Genomic DNA, 18087 nt, shown 5'->3' on the forward strand with positions numbered 1-18087 from the left:
GCTGCTATGGCTTTTTGTAATGAAAGCCTGCTGGAGGAGTGTGACCTCATGGAGCCGGACAATGCAGAGGAAATGGCAGAAAGTGTGCCATCAGAAGCTGCAACTCCTCTCATATCAGTCACTCTGCGTGTGACCCTTGCAGCCATAATGATCTTCATGATTACTGTTGGTTTCCTCGGCAACGCAATTGTGTGTCTGATTGTTTACCAGAAACCTGCCATGCGTTCTGCTATTAATCTTCTGCTCGCTACTTTGGCCTTTTCAGACATTATGCTCTCTCTGCTCTGCATGCCCTTCACTGCAGTCACTGTGGCCACTGCTGACTGGAGCTTTGGGAGTGGGTTCTGCCGAGTGTCCATCATGCTGTACTGGCTGTTTGTCTTGGAGGGGGTGTTTATCCTCCTCATAATCAGCGTGGACCGATTCCTCATCATTGTGCAGCGGCAGGACAAGCTGACCCCCCACAGAGCGAAACTGTTGATTGCAGGTTCATGGGTGTTGAGCCTATGCGTATCCCTGCCGTCTGTGGTCGGGTGGAGGACAGCTGCAGCAGGCATTGGGGGTGCCTGGGCACCTCAGTGTGTTCTGGGGTATAGTGAGTCTCTGGCAGACCGTGGGTACACAGTGCTGTTGGCAATCGCAGTATTCTTTGTACCATTTGCTGTCATGCTGTACTCTTACATGTGCATCCTCAACACAGTGCGCCGCAACACCCTGCGTATCCACAACCACACCAGTGAACATTCCTGTCTGCCAGCTCTCAACCAAGTCAGCAAAATGAGACTTACTGGGCTGCAGCGGCCCCCTCAGGTCAAAGTGGACATGAGCTTTAAGACCCGAGCCTTCACTACCATCCTCATCCTCTTTGTCGGCTTCTCTGTGTGCTGGTTGCCGCACACTGTGGTCAGCCTGCTGGCTGTGTTCAGCCGGCAGTTCTACTACAGCTCAGTCTTTTACCCAGTCAGCGTAGGCGCTCTGTGGCTCAGCTATCTGAAGACAGTCTTCAACCCAGTCATCTACTGCTGGAGGATCAGAAAGTTCAGGGAGGCCTGTCAGGAGTTCCTTCCCAAAAGTTGCAGACTGTGTCCCAAAGTGCCAGGCAGGAGCTGCAGGAGAGTGAGACCCAGTAACATTTATGTTTGCAGCGAGACTCAGTCAGCTGTGTGAAACAAGGAGCACCAGTTTGGTAGACAAGCAGCTTCTGACACTGCTAATGAACTGTTTAAACACAGAATTTGCCTCATAATAACCAATGAGAGGCCAATGAAGTTGAGCTCAAAAGAATATACTGCTTGTCCACCAAATAGTCTCACCACATGAATGAAATTTCAGTCTCAGTCTCAAGCAGTCTCTTGGATGAAAGATCAAAATTGAACTTTCTGCCTCAAGATATACTGGGTGGCTTAGCTTCATGGCCATTGTGGCTTCTGAGACTTACTGCCATTCCAACCATTTCATATCCTCCACCGTCCATTTACTTCTCTGTGTCATATTTTGTCCCTTGAGTGTTTTATCAGTGTTATTCTGTTCCTTCAGACTGTAAACTCAGTGTTTAGTCTTTGAGTAGTAGTGGTGATAATTATAATTCAGTTGTTAGTTCTGTGATGAGTTTAATAAAAAAACAAAACAAAACCCACAAACAAACAGAAAACATACACGGTATTAATGTTCAGTGATGTTCTTTTGTCAATTGAAAACTGTTATTTTGGACCTTGAGTTTGTCATCAAAGACAAATGCCAGAATGTTTACTTGAATGATTAAACCTTGTAAATAAATATAGTTTTCAAATAAAATTATATTGATAGACTGGAGTGCTTGAATCTAGAACACATTCTAGCCAACAGTGAACTGAATTTACAGTGTACTTAAGGTACAAAGGATCATAAAACAAACAGGTTGCTTAGTTACTAAAGACATATATTAACTGAATTTACCATCCAAATGGTAAATGCAGTGAACATTCCTTATGCTTATTATACAAATACATTTATATAATGCGGACACTCACACACAGGTGTTGGTCTGTATTGGTGACAGACACTGACCATCAGGATTGGTCATGCCCAAGGATGTGGGACAGGAGGATCTGGGGATCAAACCACCAACCCTGTGATTAGTGGGGAACATGCTCTACCTCCTGATCCACAACCGCCCCATATATGGTAAACCTACCACCCTGAAGACAACATACTGCATCACTTTAGAAAGGTGAGGCCTATGCGAAAACAAAAGTAAAAGTCAGGCTTACTGTATTCTTGTTTTGACTCAACAGTGTGTAGTATTTTAAATATGTATGGCTTTTTAATATTTATAAATTATTACTGCATTCATTTTGAGATATTTTTTTAGATGCTGTAAAGCTTGAGGACCATGTTCAGTTCTACTGGCAACCTCAGCCAACCAAATATAGGTGCTGTACACCTCTAAACAGACAGATGGTGCTGTTCTTTCATTGTAAATTAAGTTCCAGTGGCTCCATTTGCCACTGAATTCTAAGCCCTATTAGTAGACTGAATTGCCATTTTTAGTTTCCGTGAATTCATTCATTCATTCTGTTTGAATTGTCAAACAAAGCAGAGAGATTGGCAGTGATCCATCGGTCTGAAACCAGGATACTTTACTGTAGGTACAGCATGTTTTTTTTTTTTTTTGGTTTAATAAACAAACAAACAAAAATATATATACATTTTGAGCTATACTAGCACTATGTTAACACTGTAACTGTAGTCCACATTGTTAATGAGGATTTACAATACTTCCTCTGACAATTTGATGAACATGAATGAATGAATATGAATTTCTGGACAACAGAAACAAAATAAATAGTACTGATTAAATATTCTATGAAATGTGCTGTAATTAACATGTAAGACATGGCTGGCACAAATCCATAACCTGAGTGTCAATTTATTAATGTGTAAGGAAAAAATGTTAGAGGAACTGATTCTGTATTATTATGGGTTATGTTAGTGTGAAAAGTAAATGTCTTCTTGACTATAATATGATTCATGTCAAAGAGGTACAGATCTTGAGCAAAAAAATTTCTATGGCGCATGTACAAAAACAAAAACCCTTTCCCTTGGTGTGCACATCAGCAAGGACTTTTCCTGGTCACTAGACACACCACGATCAAGAAAGCTTACCAGTTCCTTAGGAGACTGAAGAAGTTCTGCATGAATGCCAGCATCCTCACAAACTTCTACAGGTGTAGCCTCGAGTGATTGCTGATGACAAGTGTGTCGTTAGTGTGTTGTTATACTTGAAAAAAAATCTTATTCCATCTTTATTTATTTTTGCGTTATATTCTGTACATTGTACAACTATATGTTCGCAGTTACTTCCAATGGAGAAAATGAGGATCCAAGTTGTTTTGCAGCAACAGCAGAAGTGTGGGGCCATGTCATGTCTATGTAAACCAGGGCCAGTTTAATACAATTCTTTAATGCTTTGGTGCCCCTGGTGGTACTGAAAGGCTGCAGTCCTCTTGTCAGTAAAACTTTAAATCCTAATCACCAGACTGGAGTTTTGATTGAAGGTGTTCTGCCACCCATCTTAATGTCTTCTTCAACTGTTGTGATGAATAGTGTGGATATTTCTCCCTGTGAAGTGAGAATGCTCACTCGCAGAATGTATCCACCAATGGTCAAATTAGAACGTACCTGAAAAGAGGTTTTTTTTTTCTATTTTAACACAATAACATAATGTGATTGAAGCACAGGGACATGTGACTGACTGGGACAAGCCTCTGTAAACAGAAGGGCCTCTTATTTCTTAGAACCAATCCAAAATAATTTGGTAAATTAGGCTCTTATGACATTTTTGACATAATGTTGAAGTACTGAAGCATGACTCCAGTTAAGAGAGAACTATCACACAAAGTCTTCTGTATTTAACATTCAGAAAACATCAACTTGGCATCATGTTAAAGGACAGTTCTGTTTGAATTCAATTTTAGTTGTGGCCATTATTTTTATATGTGAAATTAAGTGTGCACACCATATAAATTTCTGAGATCTGGGAACACAGCACCACCTGACAGGACAAGAAACAATCAGGCTTTCCTTTATTTTCAGTCTAGCTGGTTGGAACAGATTCTTTTATCAAAGTACCCAGAGCTAAGGTGACATTTACTTTTTTACTTAATATTAACAGAACAATATCAGCATGTTCAAGCATACATTAACATGTCAGCAATTGAACTAAACAAAATAGAATACTTTTTGCACTGAGGACACTTGTAAAAGCTACATACACATTTATTTTGTGCATTGTGGGTCACTTTATCTGCAAAAGAGAACATATCTAAGGTTATACTGTAAATGAAACATATTACCTATACTGAACTATGCAAGAACAACACAAAGAAAACACTTCATATTTGGCTGAATGAATAACGTTCAAGTACTGAAACAAATTAATTCCTTGTCAGTATATCAGCAGCATGTGGTCTCTTTGAGCACCCACATTGATGGAGCTTTGGCCTGAACATTTCCGAGACCAAAGAGGAGGTGTGGGCTTAACATCTGTTGATGCTGACCACCCACTTTTTGAACCCCTGGAATTAAAAAGGCAGGGTTTGTAGCAGGGTGGCACAGTGGTTAACACTGCTGCCTTACAGAAGGTTCCTCCCAAGGTCCAAGGACATGTATAAATATGAGTGTGAAGGGTGGTTTGCTTCAGCATCAGCCCTGGTGACCTGTCCAGAGGGTACCCCACCTCTTGCTAATATTGTGACTCTCTCAATAACTTTTACTATTACTTTTTTTAAACTTTTTTTTTCCAGAAATAACCAACTGTTTATAACTTGATGCATAATTTATTTAATTCAAGAAAAACTATAATTATTTTTTAAATTGAATTCAAAAAAGTAAATTCATTTCTCCACTCACATGGGTACGCAGGCTGAGGACACATGATAAAAGTCAGTATAAATGTTGAAAATCAGTATGGCTAACACCCAGAAAAGAGCCTGTTCATACTGAGCAAGACAATGTTTTTTTTTTTTTTTTTCATATTTACATTTACATTTAACACATGCTGCACCCCAGTTATAGCAAACCCCGCCCCTCCGCGGCTGTGTTGTTGTGACGCGGAGCATGTCGGGAACAGATGAGCATCCAGTATGGCGGCTTCCACAGGACAAGATGGAAAAGCTGTGTGTGCCTCGGATGCGGATCTTTTACTGCATCCAGAGCTGCTGTCTCAAGAGTTTATGCAGCTCATTTTAAGTGAGGTGAGTGAACGATCCGAGAGAAACGTGGAAAGTGTCGTTCACTGTGGAGATAAATGAGTAAAACTGTAATGTTAGCATGTTGGTTAAACTAGCTCTTCGGTCTGCGGCGGGTTTCTGGGCATCAGACGCTGATTGCTTGTCATGTCGGACAAGGTGAGCTGACAGAGCTTTATGTTTCAATCAGAAAAATGTCAGCACCAGAGATTGTGGTAGTCGGGACCGGCTCACAGAGCTCTACCTCCGGCATGTCATCCCGCTGCCGCAGAGGACTTTGCCCAACAACCGCTGGGGCAGGAGAGTGGAGAAGACCCGAGGGAGGCAGACGCCGACCGGTCACAGGACAGACAGGTGAGCCTCACCCCTCCAGGGAACTTTCAAGACGAGTATTATTGTGTTTTTAATGGGCGCCCGATTACGCCCCATTGTGATCCCAGCACTCCCTACACTACTCTGTGATTAGGACATATAGCGTCCAGCAGCTTCAAAGGTTTCTTTGTGAGCTCACGAATGTCTGCTGTCTGCCTGCAATAAAATAATGTTTGCCCAGAGCAAAACAAACAGCCGGATAATTTCACACATCACGTCCTATAAGCTGGTTTAACATGAGTCAGGCAGTCTGTTGAGACACAGGATCCTCTCTCATACCATGTTGCTTTTCAGAGGCACACATCCTACATGTATTGTAAATGAAAATGTGGTGTTCAATGCACTTCTTTGGCCAGACTAAAAACATAATGATTAAAGTGAACTAAGGGGTCTGGGGCTTCATTTATTACCGTTGCTTATGCACAAAATAGCTTATACACAAAATACCCAGCATTGATGGGAGAATTAAGGAAAATTGTGTGCAGGAGAACATGCATAGTTTTATAAATCTGATCTTTTTTTGGCACAGGTCATGTCTGTTTTTTGTGCGCATGAAATTTTTTGATAGGGATCCTGCACATTGTTTTATAAACAAGGCCCCTGTTGTTAGTGTTCAGACGGCTGGAGAGTCACCAGTGTAAAGGGAGTGTAAAGGGCCTTGAGTACAGGATACCAGTCCAAAATTCTAGATTTAAGAATACTTTATTGTCACTTCAACATAGTTGATAGGAATTTGAAAAGCAAAACATGAATAAAGACATTTGTGTGATTTTAGAGGGGTTTATGTTGTTGTACCTCATCTACTCAAGAGGTAAAAATGATACAGAACACAGGTGTGCTGTGATGTTGACCTGTTCCAAGCAAGTGGGCAGCAGACAGTATGAAATAAAGTCATTCTTGGCCCTAAGTCTGCAGTGCGTTACAGATTTGGCAATTGGCCCCTCCTCCCACTGCAACATGTGGCAAGTCACCAAAATACCAAAGTGGCACCGGCGAAGGAATAATCTCAGTGTGCCTCTGAAAAAATGCACAGAGCTTCATGCTGTGCACCTACATCAAAATAGAGCCCTTACTGTAAACACAAGTTTAATCCATTTTGAATGTAAACATCTGATTATTGTTTGGTCATTTCTAGTTCCAGTAATGACCACAATAGGAAAAGGCCCCTGATCGTGTTTGATGGCAGTTCCTCTTATTCTGGCCCACTGAAAGTAAAGAAGCCAGAGGGAACCACAGGGATCACTGACAGGTTAAAACCTCCTCCACCTGCAAACCTGTCCAACCCCATCCGCAAGCTATCAAGCAACACATCTTCCTCATCCGTTCAACACAGCCCTGACACAGTAAACCTCAAACGAGAAGCAAACAGCTCGGTAGGAACTTTATGTTCTGTCACCTCAGTTATGCACTACATTGTCAATATTGTTTTGTGTTTCTTATATTAACTGTAATTAGAGGTGGAAATTATAGAAGGCATACATTCAATAAATCACTGATGTCAGTGTGCCCGTGGATCAGTAACACGTGACAGGAAATGCTGCATTGATTTGCCTAACCATTGTCCTATTTGTAATACCTGTTGATGTTTTCATCACTTCAGGGTGCACTGAAGTCTCCAGAGGTGAAGAAAAAGATCCAGCATGTGACATGGCCCTGACTTCTGACCCCTGCTCATACAGACCTGATGAGAGCTCAAGGTCTGGTAGACAGATTGCTCCACTCCCATCACTGAACGCCTTTGTTCTTCCCATCACAATTTTCCCACTAGTTGCAGAAAGGGATGGAAACCCTTTTACTTGTGTGTCAAGGTCACCTTCCTTGCTCTCGTTCAGTTCTGAGAGCTGACAGGATGGGGTGATGCTTCGAAGATCGTCCTGATCTTGAAGTCCCAGACCTCCTTGTAGCTTTCCACAACCTCAAGTGCCCTTACCATCAATAATCTGCAACTCCAGAATGCCATTTAAGAAACTATGGCTGTTCATATAATGCTTCTGTGGATGAGTTGGTTTTGGTGATAGGGCCTTGGTCACTGGTTTGAAGTGGTGAAAGGCTGAGTTTTTTGGATTGCTTTAGTTAAAAGAAATTCGAGACCAAGACTGTCAGAGTGATGGACATACCCAAGAGGCATTGTAAACACATCATGTGGCAGTGGTGAAGCAGTTTCCTGCTTTGTTTTTTGTCTGGCTGATGCTTACATACATAGAAGAATACACACCACAGTTTATGCTGAACATAGTATTTTAGAAGGTGTGTATGCTTGAAATAACAGATGTCATGTATCATTTCTGTCCTCAATTAACTTCTTTCCAGTGAGCTTTGTTCAAACCTCAGTGCAGTTTCACAAGCTGTTCGGGGTTTTTGTAAAAAAATCAGTTTTCTTGTACAGCTAGATCATAGATCACTGCTAAGTAGCCATTTTGACAGAGACGAAGCCGGTAACTTACATTCATGTATGTAAATATCACATTTTAATGATTCAGGAAAAGAGAAGAATAAGGACTAAACAGGGAATACAGTCTTTTTGAACTAGATTTATTTAAAATTGTGAATAAATTGACTTTGCGGTCACCGTCTTTGAAACTGACTTAGATACAATTCATCAAAAACACATGGTAACAGGATTTACAAAGCATTTTGAATCCACTGTCAAATCAAGTATCATATTTGTACCAACAGTTTTTTTAAAATAAATTATCCAATGCAATGAATCACTTCTCTTGATTTAATTACAGTAGAAAAGAATCTTTGAGCCCCATGTTTGATCTGCGGTTATTGTAACATATACATTATCTAATGCACTCTTAAACTGAACATTGGGTGAACAGTGGTGAAAAAAAATTAAGTAAATTAAATTATTTTAAAGAGGTTTAGACCCAGCAATCTGCAATATATTTAAAAAATGTAATTACATTTATATTTTTGATTTGTGTGCATTTTCTGCTCAAGAGTTTGCTATAGAAACATTTTGACCCCTCCATGATATATATATTTTTTTGTATTAACAATTTTGAAATTTATGCAATTTCATGCACAACTACAATTAACATTTATACACTAACATTATAACATTAACAAGTAAAGATGCAATATTAATATTATATTTAACTGGTTATATCAGAACTCATTCACAAAACCTCAAACTAATTACAGCACAAAGCAGTAATTACTATTACACTTCAAAGTCTGTGTAAATATTTTATATTTATTTCTAAATGCTCCAATCGTCTATCTGCAAGCGTGTTGCTGTTACATAAGCAAATGTCTTTACATTCATGCTAACAGTTATTGTGTTAGTAATTACTTTTTCTCAAAGCATAAACATTTAACTTAAACTTTCTGAATTCAATATAACACTGTTAGTTTCTATTTAAAGTCCGAAAACAATGTACATTCATAGTAATGCTATGTAGTAAATATGCTATGGCGCTATGCTCTGTGCTCAGATAGTATTTATGGCATGTTTCTCGCTCCTTGATCATAATATTGGCATCCAGTCAGAAGTATCCATCATCATTGAATCACTGAATTAGATGTCCTTGCCGCACTCTGGGCACAGGATATCATCACGTTCAGTGAGGAAACCACGGCCAACCAGGGACACAGAGCACTTCTTACAGTTGAAGCAGTCATTGTGCCACTGACGCTCCTCAAAGGAAATGTACTTGCTGCCTCCAAGACCTGAAAGAGAAAATCAAGTGTAAGTCAAGACATTAGAGGAACACAAGAGATCATGTTTAGATTCAGAGCGACCAGTAGTTAGTGGTTACCGCTGATGGGGGTGGTGCAGGAGGCACACTTCTTGGCATAAAGGTTGCAGAAGCAGTTGAGACAGTAAGCAAAGTCGTCTCTGGAGGTAAACCTCTGGCCAGACAGCTGCTGCTTGCAGCTAGTGCACAGGAAGCAGTCCTTGTGCCAGGGTTGGTCACGGTAGGTTACCCCGCCAGTAGTGATGGGCTAATGAGAGGGAATTGTCACACTTTGCTGTTGCACATAACAGGTGTAAACATGGTTCTTTCAGTTAAGATGGGGAATAAGTGAGTACTACTTTGAAAATCAGCTAAACTTTATGATACCTTCAATGAGGCATCCTACCTTCTTGCAGTGCACACACTGCATGGCAAACTGCTTCTCATAGCATGGCACACAGAAGTTATTGTTGTCCTTAGGGATGAAGCTCTTGGTGCCAATGGGCTGCTGGCATCTCTGGCAGGTAAAGCAGGTCTCATGCCAGCTGTTCCCCTTGTGCTCCATTTTCCTGGAGCCTTCAGAGAAACATAAGGTTATGGGATGGATAGAGTTTAAACCAAATATGCCCTTTTTTCATTAGTCTAGACAGAGTAAACATTTAATTATGTTTTGTGTTCTCTGTAAGGAAATTTTACATTTAATAGAACAACTTGAACTTTAATGGTTCTTTAGTAACATCTAAAGAAATATTAGGATTCAGAATAGCAGTATTGCTCTTTAGTTATTGTTTGTTATTATGTATCGGTATCATAATCTGTCATGGACCATATTGAGTTATAGCACCTTATTCCACAATGTGTAATTATTTATTTTCAACAGTAAAATGTGGATTAAAGATATCTCAGAAAACCAAGTACAGGATGATATGTTGTGTTGGTATTGGCTCTGCTTAAGCTGGTTGCTCTCTTTCTTCCTACCTGGCATGATGGTTTTCTTGCACTCATGGCACTTGGAGGAATACTCATTGGAGTAGCACTCAGTGCAGAGAAGCTGTTCATCCTTGGTGGAGAAGGGCTTGTCCACCAGCGAGCGCTTGCACTGGAAGCACTTGAAACAGTCCTCATGCCAGTGACGGTCCTTGTAGGACAGGTCCTACAAAAACATCAGATGGACAGTGAGAGCGAGGCTGACATCGATTCTATTTAGTCAAGACAGAAACCCACAGAGTCTCCTACCCTGGAGTTGCAGCCAATGGGCTTCTTGCACTCCTCACAGGTGTTGGAGTACAGGCTCTCATAACATTTCACACAGTAGGGATTCTCCTCTCTCAGAACATACTTCTTCCCAAACAGGGACTCTTTGCAGTAATGGCAGTCGTAGCGCTCAGTCATCTTGACCCTGGGTAACTCACCTGAGAGGGAGGGAAGAACAAGGAAACAGAAATAGACAGTGAGGAGAAAATGCTAACAGCACGGAAGCTGAAGAAGACTGTTTCACATATGAAACCACTTTATCTGGATGATCACAAACGATTTTCCACATCCCATTACTTAAATAACATTAAGTCTTGTAGACAGTTCTGTCTTTTTGCCACTGTTCAAATACATCTTTGCACTGACACTGACACCCAGCAGTAGGGGTGGTGAAAAGTACTGTGGCAATACTAGCAACGTGAGGGCTCCAGGTTCGAAACCCGGTCTGAGCTCTTCTGTGCGGAGTTTGCATGCTCTCCCTGAGCCTGCGTGGGTTTTCTCCGGGTACTCCGGCTTCCTCCCACAATCCCAAAACACGCACATTAGGTTAACTGGCTACTTTACATTGTCCCTAGATGAGTGTGTCGTTATCTGTTTTTGTGTCAGCCCTGCGATTGACTGGCGACCAGTCCACGGTGTACCCCGCTTCTCGCCCGTAGTCCACTGGGATAGGCTCCAGCTCCGCCGCGACCCTGACGGATCAAGCGGTATAGAAAACGGATGGATGGATGGATGGACGAGGGCTCACATGTCGCGCTTCCATCCAGAGGAGGCTGCGTGGGCTAAAGACAACCGCCTGAAGCCTCATTCCACCGAATCAACGTCCTCTCTACGAGGTGACGACAAAATTAGCCCCAGTAAAAGACAAAAATTAGTTAAAAAAATAATTTGGAAGTTACAGCTATACTACACAATACTGAAGGTGCTTTGAGATGTTTCTTAAAAGACAAGTTGAGTAATTCATTTTTTAATGGTGCAATACGTTTATGGTGTTTTTGGTTACTGTTGTCATTGCAAACTCAATAATCGATTGATAATCGAATTGAGACCTCAATAATCGTAATCGAATTGAATCACTAAGTTGGACCGATTAACCACCTCTACTCAGCAGAGACCAGTTTCTTAGAGACTGTAAATTTCTAGCAATAAATGTTTTCCAGGACACAGTATCAGTATTCAGTATCAAGATCTTTCACATTACAGGGTTTTCCCGCATTGCATTTTCCCCCTTTCATCTCCCTGGCTCATCTCTCAGCAGTCCTTCATTTTGTTCTCAGTGTCAGAAGTAGAAGGTGACAGATGAGGAGGTTATAAATAACTCCTATCAGTCCTGCTTAGAGACGGTCAACTTTTGACCCGATGCATACCAGCGCCCACCATGCCACTGTACACTGACCCATCCATCACCTCACCTCCAGTTGTCAGCACCAGATCACAGTATCCCTTGTCACCGTGCGAGTGTGTACGTGAGCGAGCCTGTGTGTCCATGTATAAGTAGGTTTGAATGGCACTTGTAATAATGTCTACTCACAATCTGCAGCTGTTTGTGGTCTGACTGTTAAGCTGCCTGGTTATCCCACCTGTGCCTAAATACTCTTTCTCCCTATTGACTGAGGATAGTGTGTAGACTGTATTTGAGTGTGTGTGTGCATTTTGTTTGTAACTCATACACGTACTCTACTATTCACGTGACTGTGTCCATTGATTCTTCAGCAAAGTTTTGACCATATAAGGAACCTTGGGAGACAAAAGCTGGAAAACTTTATTCTCCCCTCTCCACTGTTTCATTCATCCCTGCTTTTCTTAATTTCTTGGATTTCTGGTTTTAATTCAGCTGCTCTCCTCTGTTGCTGTCCCCATTCTCTGGCTGTTTTATTGGGTTTAGACAGTCAAGAACTTCTTCCCCTTGATCTATTTGCGATCAGTCTGTATTCCTCATCTGTGTGGTTCAGCATATGATCTGTGAGTGATGTTTGTGATGTTCCTGACATTCAAAAGCTTAGTATCTGGTTGAAGTTGAGGCGTTTAATCTGTGTGTCCCCTCTGCCCTGAGTGTTCTCAACCCCTCCCACATTCCCTCATTGTCTATTGCTCCCACCATGACTCACCTAGCTTATATAAGGATTTATCTGACTCCTAAAAATAAAAAAAGGATAATCTGAACTGCCACAAATAAAACCTCCAGCTATTCAGACATGCCATGCAGCTGTTTCCCAGCTTCTGGGGTCTCTTTGATGCTTCCCATCTGCGAGTTTCTCAAAACTGAGCTACAGCCAGTTACAGTGTTGGACCACTCTGCTGCCTTGTCTATCCCCAGAAAGTTCCAGAGCTTAAAGACAGCATGCCTGTCTTTAAAGGAGCAGAACTGCTGCTTTCACATGGACAATCAACTCTTTGTGCATGCATTGTGTTAAACATTGGGTCAAAAATTGAGTTTTTACAACTAATTCTAGCTTCCAGTCAAGCTGAAAACGGAATTCTACCATCTTGCAAATTTAATTCTGCCAAATTCTTAATTTCAGATATTTTAAAAATGTGCAAGATTCTCTTAAATTTTTTTACCCAACCATCTCAAGAAATGTAAACTATACGTACTTTCTCTGTCAGTGAGACCTCTTTCAACAGCAATCTTCTACTTTACCAAAGCAGCAATTCTGGAGGAATTCCTCATCAACAAAGGAAGTCTTAACAACAACCACAAATAATAGCCTTGTAAGTGGATAATGGAATTAAATGTTAAATTAAGCTCTAAATTGAAGCTGCTCCTATCAAATCTTGAATTACAGTTCATAATTAGATTAAATGTAGTACAACCAACTGTTACTAGCTATACATATATTTTCAGGAACCTTTCAAATCCCTTAGTAGCTGTTGAACAGTTAAACAGTTTCTTTTTTTGTGCACTTGGAAAGCGTGACCAACAGATTTTAAACTGAATTCCATCACAACAAAATGCTGTGTAGAGCGTCAAAAAAGCTAAAGCTTTGACCAGTTTGCAAAAATAGATGTCACTACTGTGTAATACATTACCTAGTAAGGAGCTGACACCTTCATTAACACAGTTTTGCTGAAGGGAAGTGTGAGGTTGATGAGGGGAGATGAAAGAAGGGTGGAAGGTGGAAATGAACTCTGCTAACGGGTCAACAAGGGTTGTACATTTTTTTAATAGATAAAAGATAAAATGGTTTAATTTAAAAAAAAGGAAATCGGGCTGTCTCTGAGACAGATAGGAGGACAGAAAGTGAGAAAAGGTGGTTAAATAGTGAGGATACTGTGCAGGTGGAAAGAGGGAGAACATGAGCAGGTGGGTGGGGAGGCAGATAGGAGGATGCCAGAGCACAGTGAGCAGCTGTGTCCAAGGCAATGGAAGACATGGTGAATGACGACCAGTGGAAAGGATGAATGGGTGGAAAGATGGATGAGTGGATGGATGGATAGTGGAGCAGTTGAACAGAGTTGAGTCTTACCTTCCTGTCTGAGGAGTGTGTGCCTGTGCGGAGTCTGTGGCAGACTGAGAGAGGAGGCTTTGGCTCAGCACTAGTTACTCCTGATTGCATTACTCCACCCATCAGGGGCTAATTGAAAAGGGGGGAGGGGCGATGGAGGTGGGAGGCAGGGGTGGGGTGTGTTTGGGGTGGTGGTGGTGGTGGGGGGTACCGAGGGGGCAGGGAATCTTTTTTCAGATGATCTGTAAATACAACGGCGCTTCACAGAGATAACCCCATGGCCCCCTTTTCACTTGCTCATTCAGTCACCGAGATCATGTGGCCTTTTAAGGTCACTCAGTCGTTGTTCATTCGCTCACATGCTCACTCTGTGCTTCATTGTCTCACTCACTCACTTAAATGTAATTTTTTAATTTCTACTAATTTGTTTCTCCCCCACAAAAGACAAACCATATCATCCCTCCCTATCCCGCTTCCTGGAGAAAAGCAAGTCACTCTCCTCAACTGCTGTTTTCTTTTCATCAGAGATATCTGTGGTTATCATTATCATAATACTGCACACGCACATACACAAACACACAAGCACTCTGTTATATAATGCCTCAATATTCCTATGGCCTTTGATACATGATGGAAAGGATTCCAAGGGTCAAATGTCAAAGATTGTTGTCCTGTGAGATTTGTCTCTACTCATATGTCTCATCTGTCTCTACCTCCCTATATTTCTCCTCACAGGGGAATACACTTTCAATCCCAAACGTCTAACGTGTTGGGTATGGTATCCAGGCCTGGTAATGACAGACACCCACATGGTTTCTAAGAAAATTGTCGCACTATTTTCTGCAACCCCACTCTCTTGTTCACACTGCTACGCCACCCTCCCCAATGGTCCTCTCAACTCTTTCTTTCCTCATCCCAACTCTCTCTCTCTCTCTCTCTCTCTCTCACTCTCTCTCACTCTCTTAAGCAGGTTTTCCTGACCTGGTGGTCCCTGGACATTCTCCAGTGAGAAAATGCGTCAGCAGCACTTCACTAAGATTCAAGTGCTCTATTTGTAGCAAGTCATAAAGAGTTTAGTGCTTCACAAAGTGTTAAATCTGTTTGTGTGTGTAGTTACGTATATGAAAGTTTTTATATTTGTGTGAGTTAAACACCATAAGAACATTTTATTTATTAAGTCACATTAGCGGGATATCTACTGGTTTGTCTGCCACTTTGGTACAAAAAGACTAAAATATCTCAAGTACTCAATGGATTACCATGAGATTTTGTACAGACACTGACTTTGGTTATCGTCTGACAGGTAGACATTTGTGGTTTTGAGCGAAATGCCTCAGCAACTATTGGCTAGATTTCTATGAAACTTGGTTCATGCTCAGGATGAACGGTAATGACTTTGGTGATTGCTTGACTATTCATTTTGTGCCATCATCTTCATCAATCAAAATTTTAATTTGACTAGATGGCTACTTCATGACCAGATAACTGCAAAACTGATAAGTCTCAGCTGCACAGTGTGTTTAGTGAGCAAATGCTAACATGGTGAACATGGTATTACAGTTAGTTGCAGTTTTTAGCAGTTTTCATATATAAAACAATGTAATTCTCCCAGTTAGCCTTAAATTTTTAGCCATTTTAGAGGATTTGGGAAATCTTTTATGAGCTCTGGAGCCACAGGCCAAATACCTGACAGGCCTTGGTTCTTGCTCTTACATACAAGGTGCTCCAAATGCCAACTGAGATAAAAATATAATTACCAGGAACTTTTCAATTTCTGTTAAACTGCAGATAATAGCTCAGCAATGTTTTCATGAATGCCATACTAAACAGGTTTGAAATGGTCATCAGGGACAAACAGGAAGCTGTGTCATTTGGACTTTTAAGTGAAATTGAAGTCAGATGTCAGCTCATTAGGTAGCAGACAGAAGAAGATGTTGTGCTAGCTCAGAGGACAAGACTGGGAATAAATTTGATTTGATTACTCTGCCAGACATGTGGCATCTTTTAATTCAAGCATCCAATGTACTTTTAGTAAAAACTGGAAATTTACCTCATGAAACAGCACATATAAATCACATACTGCATGTTCACCATGTTCCTCTGGTTTTGCCAAAGTGTACATTTAACACATTACAATAATACTTACTTAAACCCAGGCATTAGAAAAAAATAATTTCAGTTCACTTCATTTCAGACAAGTGGTCTAATTTATATCTCAGGGGACGTATCTGTTATATGACCAATTGAAACATTGCCCAAGTCTGGTCTAGCGTGCCCTCAGTTTTTGCCTCCCATCCCCCAGCCCCCCATCCTTTGCTTCTTCCCACCGCTCAGCTGGCACAAAATTATCCCGCCCCCACCCTGTACCCTCTGGACTGAGGCCTCCAACTCAGCTGCTAAGGCCAGCGGATAAAGGTGCAGCTGTCTGGGCACTGCAGGGCTATCGTGATGCTAAAGCCTGGTGCTTACTTCCATTGCAAATACAGCCATGTGGAAAGGTCAAGCCAGGCAGACCCCATCATCACTAGTGGACCGTTAATCATTAATGCCACAGCAACCACTTGGACTGGAATATCTCTTGGTCATCCAAAATCCAAGATGATCCTCTGGAAGAACTTCACTGCACTGCTTCTCAAACTGGTTGAAATTGATCCCAGCAACTGATTTTAAAGAACGTGCATTGTCATAATGAAAGTCTCAAATGGGCAATTAGAACTGATGAAGAGGGACAGAATAATTTAGGCTCCCACAGTAGGAATAGAGTATACTTGCGGCAATTAGCAAGTGACCAGCAGGAGTCTCTTTAGGACAACCATATAGCTTAGCTTAGCATGAAGACTGCAAGCAGGAGGAAATAGTTGACCTGGCTCCCCCCACTGAAAGTGCAACTTGTCATTTTTACATTTAAATATTGCCACAGATAAAACAAACAAAATATATCATGCTTTAGTGAGCTTTAGAGGCAGATTTGTGGCCTGGTTAAAGAGAGGACTTCTCCCTTCCCTTTGCCATTACAGACTATTGTAAACAAATCATTAACCCAGGATGTCAAGTATGGTTATTGTCTATAAGTTACAGCATGAAGCCCCAGACTGTATCTTTTTAGAGTAAAATTCAACTGGGTCTTCCAGTTTTTTCTTTTTTTTGGTGGTATGATTTTTTTGTTGTTCATTTTACATCAGAATTACATAACGAAGCTCAAATGATGACAGCATGTGACACTTGGATGGATTCCTGTAATTATGCTAACAAGCAAACTGAGATTTGGGCAGTGCAATGATGCATGTGTAACTGCAATAATGTCCATATTGATTCCTTTTTGACATCATGGCTTGTTTTTCCTTGTCTGTCACAAGATGACCTTTGTCATCATTTGGTACTATAGCCTATAATTAAAATTGACTTCATGTGATTTTATTGTCCATGAACAATAGGCTCAGAGACTTTGGTCTTCTGTAACTGTGTCAGGATATAAGTCAAAGGTTTACCTTTAGACCGCCAAAGATTCAGAGCTAAATGCACATGACCAGTGTCATTTGTTCTTACGGTTAAATACTTTTACAACTACTTATTAAATGAACCGGGTGGGACTACTTAATAACTTAAAAGACTGTTGCAGTCTCATCTGACCTCACTTATCTGGATAACAACTGGGCCCCTCTGTCTGTGGCTGTGTTTATCTTACTAATTCTGTCGGTTGCAAAGCAAGACAGCTGTCACGGTGGCTCTCTTGCAGCTAGTACCAAACCCCCATGTCCCAGAATACAGATCCGATCTGGGGGCGAGAGGAAAGATTGAGGCTGGAGGTAGGGTGCCAGATGGGAGCCAAATGTGACTGACAATCCCCACTTTGTAATGCTGTTAGGCTTTTAGTTATTTGGCTGTTCTGACAGCAAAGTCTTACTGATTTGGTAGAAAGGTGAAAACCATGTAGACTATTTTGCAAAGAAACTAGGCCTGATGGGCATGAATATGTACCGAGTCGTCAAATGAGCATGTGTCCAATCAAGCTCTGCTGACACTGCAAACATTTATATGCTGTCTGCCATAAGAAAACGAGTCAGCCATGTTGGGTGTTTATATTTGGCATTGTTAGTCGTA

General features: G+C 41.2%; 3 protein-coding genes across 3 annotated transcripts; 2 read left to right on the forward strand and 1 right to left on the reverse strand.

Moving 5' to 3' along the window:
- On the forward strand, positions 1–1167 carry gpr45 (G protein-coupled receptor 45). Its single transcript, XM_041057722.1, has one exon. The coding sequence runs from the start codon at positions 7–9 to the stop codon at positions 1165–1167; it is 1161 nt and encodes a 386-aa protein (XP_040913656.1). The 5' UTR covers positions 1–6.
- A 3929-nt stretch (positions 1168–5096) lies between these two features.
- On the forward strand, positions 5097–8064 carry c15h2orf49 (chromosome 15 C2orf49 homolog). The gene is made up of 4 exons (XM_041057691.1): positions 5097–5234; positions 5419–5582; positions 6736–6973; positions 7201–8064. Exons 1-4 carry the CDS (start codon positions 5124–5126, stop codon positions 7255–7257), a joined length of 570 nt encoding a protein of 189 aa, XP_040913625.1. The 5' UTR covers positions 5097–5123; the 3' UTR covers positions 7258–8064.
- Positions 8065–8111: 47 nt separating this feature from the next.
- Positions 8112–14092, reverse strand: LOC121194701 (four and a half LIM domains protein 2). The gene is made up of 6 exons (XM_041057690.1): positions 14008–14092; positions 10523–10698; positions 10265–10439; positions 9693–9862; positions 9368–9554; positions 8112–9278 (listed from the first exon to the last, which is right to left on the reverse strand). The coding sequence occupies exons 2-6, from the start codon at positions 10676–10678 to the stop codon at positions 9127–9129; spliced, it is 840 nt and encodes a 279-aa protein (XP_040913624.1). The 5' UTR covers positions 10679–10698; positions 14008–14092; the 3' UTR covers positions 8112–9126.
- Positions 14093–18087: the final 3995 nt, after the last annotated feature.

Source organism: Toxotes jaculatrix, chromosome 15, assembly GCF_017976425.1.
Source record: "Toxotes jaculatrix isolate fToxJac2 chromosome 15, fToxJac2.pri, whole genome shotgun sequence".
Taxonomy (NCBI): Eukaryota; Metazoa; Chordata; class Actinopteri; family Toxotidae; genus Toxotes; species Toxotes jaculatrix.

Excerpts from the sequence above, each read along its gene's own strand:
- gpr45 (XM_041057722.1), top strand. The coding sequence starts at position 7 with ATGGCTTTTTGTAATGAAAGCCTGCTGGAGGAGTGTGACCTCATGGAG.
- c15h2orf49 (XM_041057691.1), top strand. The coding sequence starts at position 5,124 with ATGGCGGCTTCCACAGGACAAGATGGAAAAGCTGTGTGTGCCTCGGAT. Across the intron at positions 5,235-5,418 it reads TGCAGCTCATTTTAAGTGAG|AAAAATGTCAGCACCAGAGA; the intron begins GTGAGTGAACGA and ends TGTTTCAATCAG. Across the intron at positions 6,974-7,200 it reads AACGAGAAGCAAACAGCTCG|GGTGCACTGAAGTCTCCAGA; the intron begins GTAGGAACTTTA and ends TCATCACTTCAG.
- LOC121194701 (XM_041057690.1), bottom strand. The coding sequence starts at position 10,678 with ATGACTGAGCGCTACGACTGCCATTACTGCAAAGAGTCCCTGTTTGGG. Across the intron at positions 10,440-10,522 it reads CCATTGGCTGCAACTCCAGG|GACCTGTCCTACAAGGACCG; the intron begins GTAGGAGACTCT and ends ATGTTTTTGTAG. Across the intron at positions 9,555-9,692 it reads AGTGTGTGCACTGCAAGAAG|CCCATCACTACTGGCGGGGT; the intron begins GTAGGATGCCTC and ends CCCTCTCATTAG.